This window comes from Lissotriton helveticus, chromosome 4_1 (genome assembly GCF_964261635.1).
Source record: "Lissotriton helveticus chromosome 4_1, aLisHel1.1, whole genome shotgun sequence".
NCBI lineage: Eukaryota > Metazoa > Chordata > Amphibia > Caudata > Salamandridae > Lissotriton > Lissotriton helveticus.
The window spans coordinates 617,791,776-617,806,117 of NC_136063.1; the positions used below are offsets into that span (position 1 = coordinate 617,791,776).

The following is a 14,342-nucleotide window of genomic DNA, read 5'->3' on the forward strand; positions in this document are numbered from 1 at the left end:
TAGTGCGTGACAATGCATTTCAGTACGGTGATGCGGTCCACCACACTGAAATGCGTTAGACTAACGCCTGATGTGTGGCACTTGGCAGGGCTGCTTCCCCCTTTTCTTTTACACACTCCTGTGCCTTTGTGATTGTATTGCATTTATACAGTGCTTACTACCCCTGACGAGGTGTTGAACCGCTTTCTCAGTGAGTATTACGCTACTACGGAACCCATTGAGGATTAGTGTTGAATTAATAGCGACAGAAATTCCCTCTGACCCAAATCTGACGCCCGAGGAATACATTGCTAAGCATACAAAGAAAGCCTTGTACTGTCTCTCCCAACTAAAAAGAAATGAACCTGTTCCTCCCAGAAAGACACTTATATGCTGTTCATGCCCTTGTACACTTGCATCTGGATGGTTCAAACACCCTGCTCTGACCTCCCAGATTCCACAATGTCCAACGTCTTAAAGGGCATCTTGCAGGATGTAATACAATTTGCTCACTTCCGGCTACTACCCCTCCTGGGTATAGACTCTGTCCTGGGCTTTTCTTTCACTCTGACTCCATGTGTATCTCCTCTCCTTGCAGTCAGCCTCGAGGCCTCCGCGCCAGGTGTTTTTTGCTGCCTTCTCCTTTTCCATTGAGGGTTCATGGCTAGAATGGTGATGTTTGATGCAGGCTTGCGGAGCGTGTGACCTATCCAGCCCCAGCATCTTTTCATGATTTCTTTATGATCAGGCTGTTGGAAAGTGTGTTGCCCTAGGTCATGGTTGCTGAATGTGTTTGGTGCTGCAGTACTTCTCACCAATGGCCTGAAAAAATATGACCACATCACCCCCATCTTGATTGAACTTCAGTGGCTACTCTTGCATGTTAGCATCATCTTCAAAACCAACTGTATTATTTAAAAAGCCATTCAGACCACTACCTGGGTGGTAATCTACTTTTGTTTCCAGAACCCAGGTACCTCTTCAATCGTGTGTTGTCTATCTTTTCCTCTGACACTATAATGTACTTCACTGCCTTTTGTTTAGGTCTGGGCGATACTGATATCGCATACATACTTAAATGCATGCATAGTATTAATAATGCTTGAACTATTAACATTCATTGTTTTTTCTGTGCAAATTCTACTTTGGAGGAGTGGAACATTAGCACCTGTTTCAAAGGACGGAAAAGGCATTACACTAGTGCAATGATCATGGGCACTCTTGAATTGTGATGTTATGTAGTGTTTTTTGATAGGCTAAATGTGCTTAATCACCCATAAATTGTTAAGATCATGTGATGTGCACCATCAGCTCATTGCCGTGAATCCCAGCCAATGACAGACTTCCAACCAATGAGTGGAGTAGAAAGATCTAGCATTTGAAACCTAGGCACAGTTCTGTTTGTGCTGTGCGTTATTTTGTTATGTATATAATGACTATGATATATATATATTACTACAACCATTAGTATTTAAATTCTATCCATTTTTGAATAAACAATGTATAAGGGGACCATAGTAAAAGCCATCGGGGGACTGCCTTACTTGTGGTCTTGATTGCTTACTAAAAATAAAATTCATGGTTAATGACATTCAATTTTTTTCTTTAATTGAATTTGAGCAGCTGTCACAACCATGGGGTCTGGTTTCTCCATCCAGTCGTCAGTCAAGACAATCCTGAGATGAGCTCAGAGTTGATCTCCTTGCTCTGCTCTAATCCACAGAGAGCAGAGTACACTAATATGAAGCAGAATGTGCAGGTTGTGCTATGGATGTGGGGAAGGGCGTGCATTATGAAGGAACTGCTTGGAGACATCTGGAGCAAGGCCTGGACAGAGGAAGAAGTCAGACTGCTTGGAATGGATTGTCCTCTCAAGTCAGATGTTCCTAGTGATCTCAATGAACTCTTCTAGAACACAGCGGATGCACCCCTCCCAGAAGTCAGATAATCTGCTACCCTCGCTGGCCATTTTATGGCCTTGGTCACCTGGAGCCCGCCTGATATATATTTGGGTAGGGGGCTTGGTAGCCCCTCCTCCAGGCACCTAAAGGCCTGCAGTTCCCCATTCCCAGGGAGCTTCACGATAACACTGTCCTGGGGACCCCACTTCTCATGGGCAGGGAATATTTCAACTCTCTGACAGCTTTCCTGAGGGCAGGGAACACAGGATTGCTTCCACCGGGCAGGAGCAGATGCAAAAGTTGCTCCCACTGGGCAGATGCAATCTTTTGAAGCTGGCACCCATCCCACCCGGGACAGGTGGTCACGGGGCATAGGCCTCCCCTCAGAGTCCCCAGCAGTTTAAAAAGTTTTGGGTGTCCCAGTGGGGCTTGACCACCCAATCAAAAAAAAAAAAGAAACAAACAAAAGTAAGTGGCTGGCTCCTATACAAAAGGGGATTCGTGTAGGGAAACGTGGGCGTGCTGGGACGTCCCACCATAGAAACAAACAAAAAAGCATGCTGTGGGTGTCCTGGGTGGGGACCAGGACATCCACAAAAAAAGACATCTAAAAAAAGGAAGCGGGATAGAGTACAGGAGCCACTCAGTCATTGTCCACAGTTTCTGGCAAGGAGCGCCCCTTAATGCGCTTTGTGGGCTAATTAACACATATTTCATGCTGATGCCCCAATCTGGACAGAGGCAGCCCCCGCATGTTATTTAAGGGTTGTGGAGGCTGCAGGTAGTCCAGCAGCCCATGGAAAAAAAATTCAAAAATGTACTATATTTTTGGGGGTCTATATAACAGTACCCCAGGAAAGTTGATAATATTTTCTAGCAGTTCTAAGATGGATCTTTTGTTCTTCAGCTAAGTAATGCAGGGTTCCCTTGGGGTTGGGCTTTTGGCTACATTATGTGGCCTGAGGAGTGTAATAAAGACTCTTAATACATGCTCGAAGTTGTTTTGAATAAAAATCTTAATTTTAGGGTGAATAACAAACACCTCAATGATTGTTATTAATGATGAATATAAGAGCATGGTTTTGTCGCCGGTTCTTTTTAAAGATGCTTATTAACATGTGAACATTTTATTATTAAAGGGTGATCTTTTGGTAAAGTCAATAGGCTTGCCTTTATATATTGATGCCCTGGTTCCTTGATCAAGCCAATAGATTTGCCTTTACCTATTGATTTGGTGATCCCCAGACAAAGCCAAGAGGCGTGTCTTGTATATTATCGTAATCACCCTTGCTCAATACCAATGGGATGCCTTTTATTTATTTAGGTGACTGACATTTTCACCTAACTATAAAGTCACTTTAACCTTTGTTTTTTTCCGTGAATTTCTAGGTTCTTTAATGTAAATTACAACATAACATTTTAAACTAATACACCACTGAAATTGACCACTTATAGTTAGCTGAAGCAACTATAACTCTCGCCATGAATTAACAATACATTTTTCAGCCGCCATGCACTGCCTATACCCTTGCATATTTCATCACTCATGACCTGTTCAATGAGAGCATTGATCAAATCACTGAAGCCTTCTGAAATGACATCATTTATGACAACTCTGTGCTTTGCGGCAGCGTAAGTTATAGTTACTGCAGTTAATTCTAATGGGGGAGGGGGTGGTGTATTGCTCTATGTACCGTTGCCCCTCGCTTCTGTGTGTCCGCAGACCACAGATTCCCTACTGCATTGTGTGCCATGTACACTTGCTGACCTCCACCATCTCATTGGAGGCTTGCTACTGTGACCTTTGGTACAAGTGAGACTTTCTTTTCTGTCACTGGGAAAGGTTGACTTACATCGGTCTCATCTTCTGCCATTCAGTCTTCTCCTCAGCTGGCTGGGCATCATTCTTGAACAATTTCTTTACCGGTTAATGGACTTGCCTAGCCTCCTATCTGTAAAGTCAGTAAGCCCTGTCTAAGCCTTGTTGCTGCTTCTTGGCTGTTTCATTCACCCCTCGGATCCTTCCAAGGGTTGCTACCTCAGATTCTCCTCCGATGCCAGGGAGTCTGTACCTTTCTGAAAGGACCCTGGTTGTGATCTTCCACGGTCAAGGGTGAAGGAATTGCACTGTATTGCGTGGACTAGCTATGGGGACAACTGACATTTGATGTATCACAAACGGAGCTCTTAAATCATGAGTGGTCCCAATATGGTTTCCCAATTGTTTTTTTCTAAGTGATTTTTTCTGTTCGTGTGATCTGTAGGTGTGTACCTTGACAGGTGTATATATCCTGATTACTTTAACCTCAGCTACTTACTCTCTACCTGTAAATTCTATATTTGGCACACATCCCTCATGTATCTGACACCTGGGTGGGGGGCTTGCCTCTGTTCCTTTCTGCATGAATCATGTGGCTACCCATAGTTGGATTGCATGGTGATGACTCCTGTGTGCCCCTGAGTTCCCAGAAAACCTCACACCCTTCTACCCTATATCAAATACGTGTGTAAATTTGAACTTTTGGCTCATTTTAAGGTCTTCACTTTCTTCAATGCTTGCTCTGACTGTATCCATTTACCAAAACATAGCCACGAAACTTAATTTAGAGATACTTTATTTCCAGAGCCTACGCTACTAATATTTGCCAGATGGCATAGCACTACCAAAGGGGATGATGGTAGGAGCGTTTGAGCAAATCAAACAACACTCGCCCCCAGTCAACTGATCCGGGTTTAATCCATCACCATTCTTTAGCTCACTCCACCAACCCAGTTCAGACATGGCCATATGCAAATCAGTCTGACCCTGTGCCTCATGGGAACAGTCCAGTCCGAACTGCCAAGCCATGCCTTCCCTGGACCGGAAACAAGCATCCTGGGACCGGTTTCGGATTCATAATCCTCATCAGCCAGGCTATCTTGAATCCAGTGGTAGAATGAGCAGAGTGAGAGAAAATACTGGTTTGCAAGGGGCTACAGAGAAGGGACCCTCCTTTGCAATGGTGGTGTGGACGGTGGCTGAGGTCCTGAATCTTATGCTGTTTTCAATGGAAGTCAAGGCAAACCTCTTGACAAAGGTGCTTCAGCTGAAGTCGCCCCCACAGAAACTCTCCTCTCATTCAGTGAAGCACTTATGGATGTCCAGCTTGGGGATGGGCCCAAGTCCTGCATAGGATATCCATAATGTGCATATGAAGATTGCCCGCTGCCATGCCTATGCTCCTTGGCACCCCACTTTCCTCAACCAGCATTTCACCCCGAGACCTTAGTGCTCAAAGCTTCCACCTCTAGAGTTCACTTTACCACTCCATTGGATAGGGAGTCCAAAATGTTGACCACTTTCGGCAAAAAGGATGTTCTCTTCCGCCAGCCTAGCACTGCAGTCAGTGAACACCCCATGTCTTTTGGCGTGCCAGTATCGATTTCGATTGTGCAAGGGCTCCTTATGGTCTCTGAAAAGGTCGGAGCTATACTTACCCAAGCCAGCCAATCAAAGAAACTTTATTCGCTACGATGCCGTAGCATAAAACTACAAGTGAAATAAAATACATTAAAACGAGAACTTTCAGAAACTACAACGTATGACTCTTCCACATAAAACACAGCTATAAACAGCAAATGCTTTGCTATGACAATCCCATTAAAACCCCCAAACGCATAAAATAGAATTAAACATACATTTTTTATTAAAAGTTTCCTTTGGCTTGACTCCACAATATAATCAGTCCAAACCTTCAGCCATAACGTGCAGTCATACAGTCCCGCGAAACATGCCTCTTAGATACTGCAGACATACCATGGTACACAAATGTCTTCCCAAAACTGTTTTTGAAGTGCAGTAGTGCCAAGAAGTTGCATTCAACCTTGGGCACAAAGGGAAGTACTAAATACGGCTGACCGGATATTGATTGGGTTTGGGAAACAAGTAGACTGAAATCATGGTGCAATTAAAATTCAGAGACAAAGAAATTACAGGATAACATGCAGAACATTTCATAGAACCCTTGTATACAGTTGACTTGCTAATAAAATGCTTCGAGAGTGCAATTGAACCAAGAAAGGGCACCATAACTTAGATACAGGAAGCCTACGCTAAGAGCATGCAAGACAATTCATGAGTGTTAAAAACAGTTGCACTGAGTAATCAAGAAGCAAAGCTTACGCAAGAAAGTGCTAAACATTCATGAAACCATACATTAGAAGAACATTTTGCAGAACAAACGCTTCTGAACTCTTGTTCTTATTTTTAGAAATTGCCATATGAAGAGATTCACAGTATGGCAGACCAAAGGGCCATCAAGTTGTAGCAAAAAGTTCAGCACAGGTCTGCATTGTATAAAATGATACCTTTTTAAGAAGCGGTACCATCGATCCCATCCTAGGGACATTGTAAAACAAACAAAAGAACACGAATTGCAGGGTGGTTTCGGCAGATGATCTATCACATGGGAAAGGGTCTTGCTCCTTCAGGGAGTGACGCGTTTGGGGAAAAGTCAAAATAAGTGGCAAATAGTTAAAACAGGACTTGGTAAGGACAAAGCGATGCTGTTGATGCTGAATTAGAGAGGGTTGGAAGCGCACTCCCTATATTTAATGTGCTGAAAAATTTCAAACAAGTTGAAAAACTATTTTACATAGGTGCTGCAGCGTCGCACTTACTGCCTCTCAAGTGCTAAACAAACAAGAACTCTAAACAAACCGCCAAGGATGGCGGAGTACGCTGCGCACTGTGCTGGTTGAGTCTGCTAGGACTCTATGCTTAAATAATCAAATTCAAACAAACAATGCAAGTGCAAAAATTCATCACATAATATTCCAGGCAACTGTAAATAAACTTCTGAACATACTTTTATGGCTTTTCTTGCAAAAAATGGTTAATTGTAGTTCAGTTTCTTCTTGACAATCAAATATGATTACGTCTCGCTTGTTTACAGCTACACTCTCTCCCCTGCGTGCTGAGTGTTCCGAAGGATCTCCTAATCTCCTAATCAGAGAGAGTTTGATGCACTGGGAGCAAACACAACGGAGCACCGAGCATCGTGTAGATTGAGTGGCCAGCATCACGGCGTCCGCCGCGCCGGGTAGCAGCAATTTCTTTACTGTCCACGACGTATCCACACATTACAGGAGACGTCAACTTGAATATTCAGTTGCAGTTGGCGCGCAGCGGAGCTCAGCCAGATTGCCCCTGAGTAAGGGACACATCCGTCCCGAAATGCATCGGGCACCGCAAAAAATTGTGATGTTATGATTTTCCACAAAAAAAGTGTATTACAAATGTAATGGAATGTTCATCGTGTTGCAATGAATGTAAATTGTTTCACCTGTATTTGTCATATTTGATTGTCAAGAAGAAACTGAACTACAATTAACCATTTTTTGCAAGAAAAGCCATAAAAGTATGTTCAGAAGTTTATTTACAGTTGCCTGGAATAGTATGTGATGAATTTTTGCACTTGCATTGTTTATTGTTTGAATTTGATTATTTAAGCATAGAGTCCTAGCAGACTCAACCAGCACAGTGCGCAGCGTACTCCGCCATCCTTGGCGGTTTGGAGTTGTTGATTCTGAATGGCAGACAGATAAGGTTGCAAACCTACGTACCAAGAGATTAAATTATAAGAGGTAACTGCAGCTTTATTTTTTATTAATCACCAATCCTTTTTCAGCATCATTCGCCAGAAAGGTCTGCTTCAGCTTTGACTTACTGCAGACCAAACAAGACTGGGGTGAGGAAAATAAACCAGGGAGCCCTATTGCCTCCAAAGTCTGTTTGACATATGACATCCAAGGTATGTCAAGAGCTGCATCTAATTTCAAGCAGTCCTCAATGACTTTTTGATTTAGGATTGGAGTCTCCGTTGTCCAAATTGAGTGCAACAGCAAGAGCGGGAATAGCTTAATTTTATCTGTAATGTAGGGAATGCCCAGCTGCCTTAGGACAACTGCGTGGGACTGACAGTTTTTTTTAATAAAAGCATTCTCAGCTAACTGAATCTCACTTTCGGGAGATTTCCAGGCTTCCCTTACGAACATGCCCTTTGATGGCCCTTGCTTTTTTGGAGAAAAGGCAGACACCGCGCTGGAGTGCTTTAAAAATAGCAGGGTTGCGGCTAGATCTTTGGGCCTATCCATTGCTCCCTGCCAAACCCAGTCTGCCTTCTGGTGCCCACAAAGGACGGAGGCTCCGTCCTATTCTAGACCTGTGCCTTCTCATCTTATTGAAGGAGAAGCTCAAGATACTCACGTTGGTTCAGGTCCCGTCTGCACTGGACCACGGAGCCTGAATAATAGTGCTGGACTTGCCGATTTCCCATACCCATCCTATCGGCCCATAGGCGCTACCGGCGTTCACGGTGGTCTACAAGCACTTCAGCTCAATGTGCTCTCCTTTGGCAATACCAGCACCCCTCAGGTGGTCACCAAAGTGATGGCAGTGGTTGTAGAACATCTGCAGGGGTCAGGGTTCCGGTCTTCCCCTTCCTTGCTGATTGACTGTTGAAGGCAGGCTCGCCCCAGGCAGGAGTCTCCCACCTCCAGATTACGGTGGGCGTGCTGCACTGGCTGGGGTGGACTATAAATGTGCTAAAGCCGTTCCTGACTCCCTCTCAGGCGCTCCCTTTCATCAGAGCTGTCTTGACACAGAGGAGTTTTGGGCATATCCTTCTGAATGATGAGTCCAGACCTCATGTTCTCCTGCATCCTGTTACCACATGCTCGTTGGCATATGCAGTGGGGCCTGAAGTCCTAGTGGGCGCAGCTTCAGGGGAATCTCTGACATGGTCCAGATCTGGGCGGGACTGCACAAGATCTGCAGTGGTGGCTGACACACTGTGATTGGGTCAGTGGCAGACCCACCCAGAGATAACTGTAGTGACAGATGCTTCACTCATGGGCTGGGACAGCCATCTGGGAGAGGTGGCAATCAGAGGCATCTGGTCTCTGGTGGAGTCCCAGTTCCATATCAACCTACTGGATCTGCAGGCAATCTGACTGGCATTAAAAGCCTTTCTTCCTTCAATCAAGGAAAGACTAGTTCAAGTGTTCACGGAAAACACCACTGCCATGAGGTACTGCTTTAAACCTTGTGTCAAGATGACCTGCATCTCAGGACATGGCTGGAATGTCAGGACTTTTGCTGAGTGGTTCAACGTCTAGAGAACTCTCTGAACGCCAAAGCAGACAAACTCAGCCGTCGATGCCTAGCAGATCACAAATGGCATCTTCATTCGAAAGTGGTGCAAGTTCTCTTCCTAAACTCGGAAGAACCTTGGTTAGATGTGTTTGCCACTGCTGACAAAGCTCAATGTCAGCAGTACTGCGCGCTGGAGTTTCCAAGGTGGCTTCCTCTCGGAGATACTTTCCATCTCGAATGGAGCTCAGGCCTCCTGTACACCTTTCTGCTGATACCACTCCTCTCCTGAGTTTTCAAAAAGTTTGGGAACAACCTGGCCCAAGTCATTTTTTTGGCTCCAGATTGGGCATGGGGAGTTTTATTTCCAAAACTCCTGAACATGAGCATCAGTCCTCCAAACAGATGTCCCTTGGGAAGATCTTCTGTCGCAACAGCAAGCCAGGGTCCTGTAACCCTCCACCTTCATGCGTGGTGATTGAGCCACAGAAATTGCAAGCCTTCGACCTTCGTCCCGAAGTCTGTGGTGTTATTTTGACATCCCAGCATCCCTACCCCAAGACAGTATACTCCTGACGCTGGGACAAATTTGTGAAGTGATGTGCATCCAAGATCATAGACCTTCTTGCTTCACCCTCATCCTACGTTTTCCTGTTTTTTCTTAGTCTGGCACAGCAGGGCTGTGCTCTGGGCACAGTTAAAGGTTATTTGTCTGCCATATAGAACGTTCTGCCATTTCTGAATGAACCTTTTTTGTTTGTCACCTGTTGGGACTACAACACGTATTTCCCCCTACACCATTCATTATGCCCCATTGGGACCTCAATCTGGTCTTAACGTTTGTGTGTGCAGCCTTCGAGCCACTGATCAACTGTCCACTATGGTTAACAGCATTTCTGGTGGCCATAACATCGGCCAGCAGGGCCAGTGAACTGCAAGCACTCTGTTTCCTCCCTACACTACATTCTACTCAAATTGGTTCTGAGAATCCACGATTCCTTCCTTCTGAAGTGGCTCTTTTCTATGTAGGCTAAAGTATCACCTTTCCTACTTTTTTTAACCCGCCTCACCCTTCTAAAGAAAAGGAGAGACCCAAAAAGAGCGTTCTTGTTCTACCTTGATCGTACTGTAGCGTTCCGGGTGAATGATCAACTGTTCGTTGAGTATCTCTGGGCAAAGGAAAGAAAATCTGTGCATAAACTGACCATCTCACGATAGATAGTGCTCTGCATACATATCTGCTGTCTATGCATTGGCCAAAAAGCAATCCTGTGAGGGTTTGTGTGCTCATTACACCAGAGCCAAGACTGCGACCACTGCGCATGCTCGCAGAGTCCCTATCCTCTATGTCTATCATTCAGCAACCTGGGCATCTTTACTCACATTCACCAAGCACTATTGCCAGGATGGTCTGGTCCATTGTGAGGGGCATTCTGTCTATTTGGTCCTACAGGACTTTTTGGTGTAATCCATTCACAGTCCCACCTCTAGATGGGTATTGCTTGGGTGTCTGTTCTAGGGTAAGGAATCTGTGGCTAGAAGGCTCTATCAGATTAGCAGGCTACTTCACTTCGGTAATGTCATATCTAGTAGAGACTCTGTCTAATCGCAGATTCCTTACTGACCCTCCCATCTTTCCCACTCTGCAAAAAGATTTCTGCATGGGGTCCCCCTTATGAGGATTTTAGTGATGCACACCAGTTAATCAGCATTCTTAGTGGTTCTGCGATTCAGGCATGGATAGGTCACATAAAGAAACGGATGTCTGCGCGCTGGCATGCCACCTATATAGACACCACACACTTAATTTCCACTGAGGCAGAGCCAAACAGTGCCACCCACTGGTGTGCAGGGGTATTGCTCAAGAATGTCCATATCCAGTCTGACGCTTGGGGATAATTGAAGGGAAGGAATCTGCAGCTAGATGGTCTCTACCATATAAGGTATTACCGAAGGTAAGTACCTTGTTCTTTTAGGTTATTTGCATACTTCAATAATACAGTGCTTAATGCTAAATTATATTGTATAACTGATTACAGGACTCAAGGAAGGTCCGGAAGTAGTACAAGCCACATCAACAGAAGAGGAGCCGGAGGAGCCTATTCATCCGGATGAAACTGGTGAGTTTCTTACGTAAAATCTTAGCTGTCACTCGGTGGCTATAACACAGTTCTGTTTTTTTACCATTTTGACCTGGTTAGTGAGGTATAGCCTCACATGGACTGAAAGAAAAAAAATAGACTGTAAATAAATATCTGACTGCAATAATGGAGATCCGAACATCGTCCAACTGTCAATGAAGAAATGTGGCATGAGTTAGGTTGATGTATTAATTCCTTCAATGTGTGGGAAATAAGTCTAGCTGGAATTTGGATAGACGGATATGAATGTGTGGTTGGTATTTTGGTAACCGGTTTTTAGGTCTCGGCTAGGCATTGGAGCGCAAAGCACTCCTCGCTCTGCGAGAGATATTGTTAGAAAAAAATTCTAAAGGGGACTCCAAGCCCTGCCCCTCTGTTCCATTGGGTAGTGTCAGCGTTTATGGTAAACGCTGGCTTCCCATTGGAAAAGAGTGTTTTTGGTTACCACCCTGTCTGTTTTTTGGACGACCCCTCCTGACACCATTGCCTGCTTTGCAGCTGCCTTGAAGACTATTCTGATCTGCTTGTTTATTTAACAAACAGATAAGAAAAGTCGTCAGGACAGCTGTGAAGCAGGCACTGAGCGCAGAGGCGCCTGGGGTCACAGGATGACAGGAGGATCCAAGCGCACTCTGTGTTTTGCACGGGCAGCCTCTCCTCGCTTGAGCCCCCTCAGAGCACTCGTCCACTCAGGGAGCCTCTCCTCGCCCCACACCCGCTCCCAACTCGGAGCACACGTAATTTGTTAAAGTAACTTTCACCATGAAGACTGCAAAGACTTTTGTCATTCTACAATGCCGTATTTTCATTAAAATCGTGATTTTATGACAAAACAGGTGTTGCATGCATTCTTATTTAGACAAGAAGGTGCTTAACATTTATTAAATACAATAATATCGTTTATTTCAAGTTTTGTTCAGGAAATGGGCATATTGTGCAGAATGTGCTTACTGCACAAACATCCGCGTTTACCAGTGTTTATAGTGCATTCAATTCTGGCAGGTCCAATATGCTAGAATTTAGAAGGGGGTGGACTAAGCATAATACCCCTTATAACTGCCGTTCCTGCGCGAAGAGGTATCTCCGTGTTATTTTCCTACACAATACTGTTGCACTTGGTAACTATCCAAAAGGAAACCTTACAGAGAAAAATCCTGCACAGTGGTTTTAGTATAAATATTATTTCCAGCTGGACCGGTTTTGATTAGTGTAAAATAGTCCAAGTACGAGATGACGGGTATCACGCCAAAAACCTTTTTTGGGAGGAAGTGAATGAAAGCCGAAAAGTTTGTGGAGTGCAAAAAATTCCGAAGATTTGCAGGTCAAATAGTGAATCGTTTCACTCCTGACTGGGAGAATATGGATTTGAGTAACTAGACTGGACGGGCACATGGCTCAGCCCCGTGGTCACTATGTGGACTAGTCTACCGCGTGTCATCCAATCACGTGACTCTCATGGTCCCCCCCGCCACCCATCCTATATGATCTTTTACACTTGGGTCGGGAATACTAGATTCAGGGCGGAGATGAACATCCGGGCTCATACTATGTGCGATGCACAATAGGCTAACCAAGCTTTTAGCCACACCAGGCATTACTGAAAGAAATTAAACTCCTTAGAAATCAAAGAAACCTAAAAATGCTGAGTAGAAACTCACTGGACAAGAGACATAAGAAATTGCTGAGAATTTAGCCCTCGAAGCAGTGCTGACCAGAGCCTGGAGGTTAATTCCTTTGAAAACATAATGACAGTAATTGCTGCCAAGCCCCAGCCCCATCCCTGAAAACCTGTTCTTTGAGAGAAGGAGAAAGATTTGGGAGACCAAAAAGGCAAAGTGCTGTGGAGGTCAAAGAGGCCAGAGGTCAATGTGCCTTAACTGCTAGTGCGACCGACTTTGAAGCTGTGGAACCAGTTTCGAGTCTGGCCGGAGCCGCATAAAGCATCCTGTGATTCTGGGCAAATAACTTAAACACCCCGTGCCTTAAAAAAAATTGTTTCGGTCTATAATACAACTGGTGGTCATTTAAAGCGCTCTGATACCTTCTGGTCGAATTTGCGCTACATAACACCCCTCCCCCCATAAAAACATAAACCCTGACATTGTAGTATGCCGGATTGTCTTTAATCAAGTGGCACAACGTTGCTCTGCTCCTTTGGATGGTTCTATGCTGCCCAAACTTAGTAAATAGTAGACCCACCTTACATGTAGGATCCTTCGTGGTACGCTTACTGCCTGTGCTCAATTAACAAGCATTTGCAATGCAATTGGTCTCGCATTTATGCGAGTTTAAGCTATTGGCATTATAAATGACTCCTTTTTATTTATCTCTTTTAAAAACCAGAACATAAATAAAAGACATTGTCATTTACAATGCCAATAGCTCAAACTCAAGTAAATGCGAGACCTATTGCATTGCAAATTTGAACTGTTTGTAAGGTCTTGCTCTATTATGCAAGAGGAATCTTGCCACTGGTAGCCTTGAATGTGGAAGTTGTGCGTCTGAAATTGAAGTGAATGGCACAGAAAGCAGTGACCTAGCACTAAATAACTGAATATTGTACTATTTCCTTTCACATATTGACAGCACCACTTTACTCTTTCTTGCTCTTTTTTCCATGACTTAAACTTGGTCTTTGAACACGTGTAATGGCCATAATGCTATGGGCCCAAATTGACTTACACTCAACTGCTTCAGTTTTCCATGCAAGCATGTTATGAACATGCATCTTCTTAAACATTCCATACACAAATACATTTCAATTCTCATGGGTACTGAGAGCGAGAAACTCTAATGGATGCTAGTCTGCTGTATCTAACTCTGTAAAAGGTTAAAAGACTAAGCAGAAATTGGATTTTTTATCTTTGTAAAAATAAAACTTGTGTTGAATTGCATACTGTATTGTTCATGGAGCTTGACATAGAAGCACTTTCTTGTAGTACATTGAAAAACCAATTGCGCTTCTCTTTTGTAGAAAATGCACAAAATAGAAAGTGAGTGTTCTCCAAGTCGTTGACTAGAGTCAAGAAATATTCCGTAGCCAACTCATGATTGAATATAGATTGAAGTTGATGGTTAATTTTTATCTTCCTGCTTTCGTATCTTATTTCCTGCCAAAATCTGGGAAAAACACTAAGTTGACTCTACCAAGGTTGCATCCTTTTTTGGATGGGCTTGGAATGTTCTTCC

General features: G+C 44.1%; 1 protein-coding gene across 7 annotated transcripts in view; it reads left to right on the forward strand.

Moving 5' to 3' along the window:
• The window catches only part of ASPH (aspartate beta-hydroxylase), a 674,605-nt gene that overhangs the window by 212,690 nt on the left and 447,573 nt on the right, over nt 1-14,342 (forward strand). For all 7 annotated transcript variants that reach the window (XM_078687254.1, XM_078687255.1, XM_078687258.1 and 4 more), the window contains one exon: nt 11,052-11,132. In XM_078687254.1, the coding sequence (XP_078543380.1) occupies nt 11,052-11,132 (81 nt within the window). The remainder of the gene's footprint in view (nt 1-11,051; nt 11,133-14,342) is intronic.